Here is a 1,492-nt window from a genome sequence, read left to right as displayed (position 1 = left end):
GAAGTGTGAAACAACGGGGGAATCTGTATCGTATTGAAGCTTCTCCCCTGAGCATGCCAAGGGCTCCCCATCAACATAGATCGAACCCACTCCGTGTTCAAAAGTGAGTGCCACCTGGTATGCCTTGTTCAGTTCCCACGATCCGGTAGGTGCGGCTTTAATCTTCCCGCATATTGGGTTCCACTTCTGGTCGCTGTTAAATGAGAGTCCCAGAACCTTCTTGCCACCAGCCTCATCCAAGCTCACTCCCAATAGTGGGACTGGGTTGCCGACNCCCCAGGTGTTATCTGCAATTTGATCCCTGGCCAAGAACAAGGTTTTGAGTTCGCTCTGGTTCAGTTGTCTGTTGTATAAAAGAACGTTGGTCACTGTTACATGGCCATCCGTCTCCAGTTCACTGGTTCCGTATCCACCAATGTAGAAGTGTGAAACAACGGGGGAATCTGTATCGTATTGAAGCTTCTCCCCTGAGCATGCCAAGGGCTCCCCGTCAACANGTACCGTTGCTACCAGCGTAAACATGTAGTTTGCAAAATGGTATCGCTGGTTCTGTCCCTGCTTACCTACTGGCCAAATTGCCCCTGCACCAACTTCTTTGAATTTCATACCATTGAGAACCTTCTCAGCATTTTTCACCCTGGCGTCCACACAGCGGTACGCGTCCTTCCACTGTTTACCGTCACCGCCATCGGAAAGGAAGCCAACAAGTCCAGCAGTGGGGAACGGGAGGTCGCAGTCACTTGCACCAGCCTGTGTCTTTGGGTTGACTGGGGTGCAAATGTCTGAAAAGTTCTTGTCCTGCTTGATCCATGTCTTCACCACTGACTTGATCAAGTTTAGTTCTTCTTTTAGCTCGAGAAAAACAAGACTGTAATTCTCCTGAAGATTGGTTTCGTGCAAACAATACAACTTGTCATCCTTGTAGAGCAGTGAACTGTAGGCGGCGTTCTCATCACGAATGGAAATCTGACCAACATCAAATATACGGTTGTTGTCCGTTACCCACAGATGGAGTCGGTCACGGTTCCATCTACCCTTGAAATTCAGGGGGTGTGTAAACAATATCACACGCCTCCCCTTAATCGTTACAGGAATGAAGGGACTCTGACTACCAGGTCCTTTACGTTTTGGTGAGTTCCCCCACACTCGGGAGAGTGTACCAACAGCCTCTGTCCATGTCTCCCCCATGTCTGTGGACTCAAAGACTTTGCGGTAACCAATGTCCGTACGTGCGTTCAATATGATTTTTCCCTCCCATTCAAGAATAGAAGATTCGGTGCAACCCAGTTCAGTGAAGCCATTTGCAAACTTCCATGTCTCACCATCGTCTTTGGAATACATAAGCATTGCGGTGATTTCCTTATTTTTATTCGTTGCCTGGACTGGGAACACAAGAGTACCGTCCGTTGTTACAATAGAAACACCTGCACCCCCAAGGAATTGCTTTGATGCCGCTCCTGCAATCTCTTTAGGGAAAATAGATTTTAGTGAG

The 1,492-nt window shown here is 48.2% G+C and overlaps 1 protein-coding gene across 1 annotated transcript; it reads right to left on the bottom strand.

Moving 5' to 3' along the window:
• Positions 1-1,392, bottom strand: TM35_000025480 (putative trans-sialidase; the record flags this gene model as incomplete). Its single annotated transcript, XM_029021866.1, has 1 exon — positions 1-1,392. A coding segment is annotated over one exon (1,392 nt), but the record flags the coding sequence as incomplete, so codon positions are not given.
• Positions 1,393-1,492: the final 100 nt, after the last annotated feature.

Source organism: Trypanosoma theileri (genome assembly GCF_002087225.1).
Source record: "Trypanosoma theileri isolate Edinburgh chromosome Unknown TM35_Tth_2_V1, whole genome shotgun sequence".
Lineage (NCBI taxonomy): Eukaryota > Euglenozoa > Kinetoplastea > Trypanosomatida > Trypanosomatidae > Trypanosoma > Trypanosoma theileri.
This window is presented reverse-complemented; position numbering and strand designations above follow the sequence as displayed.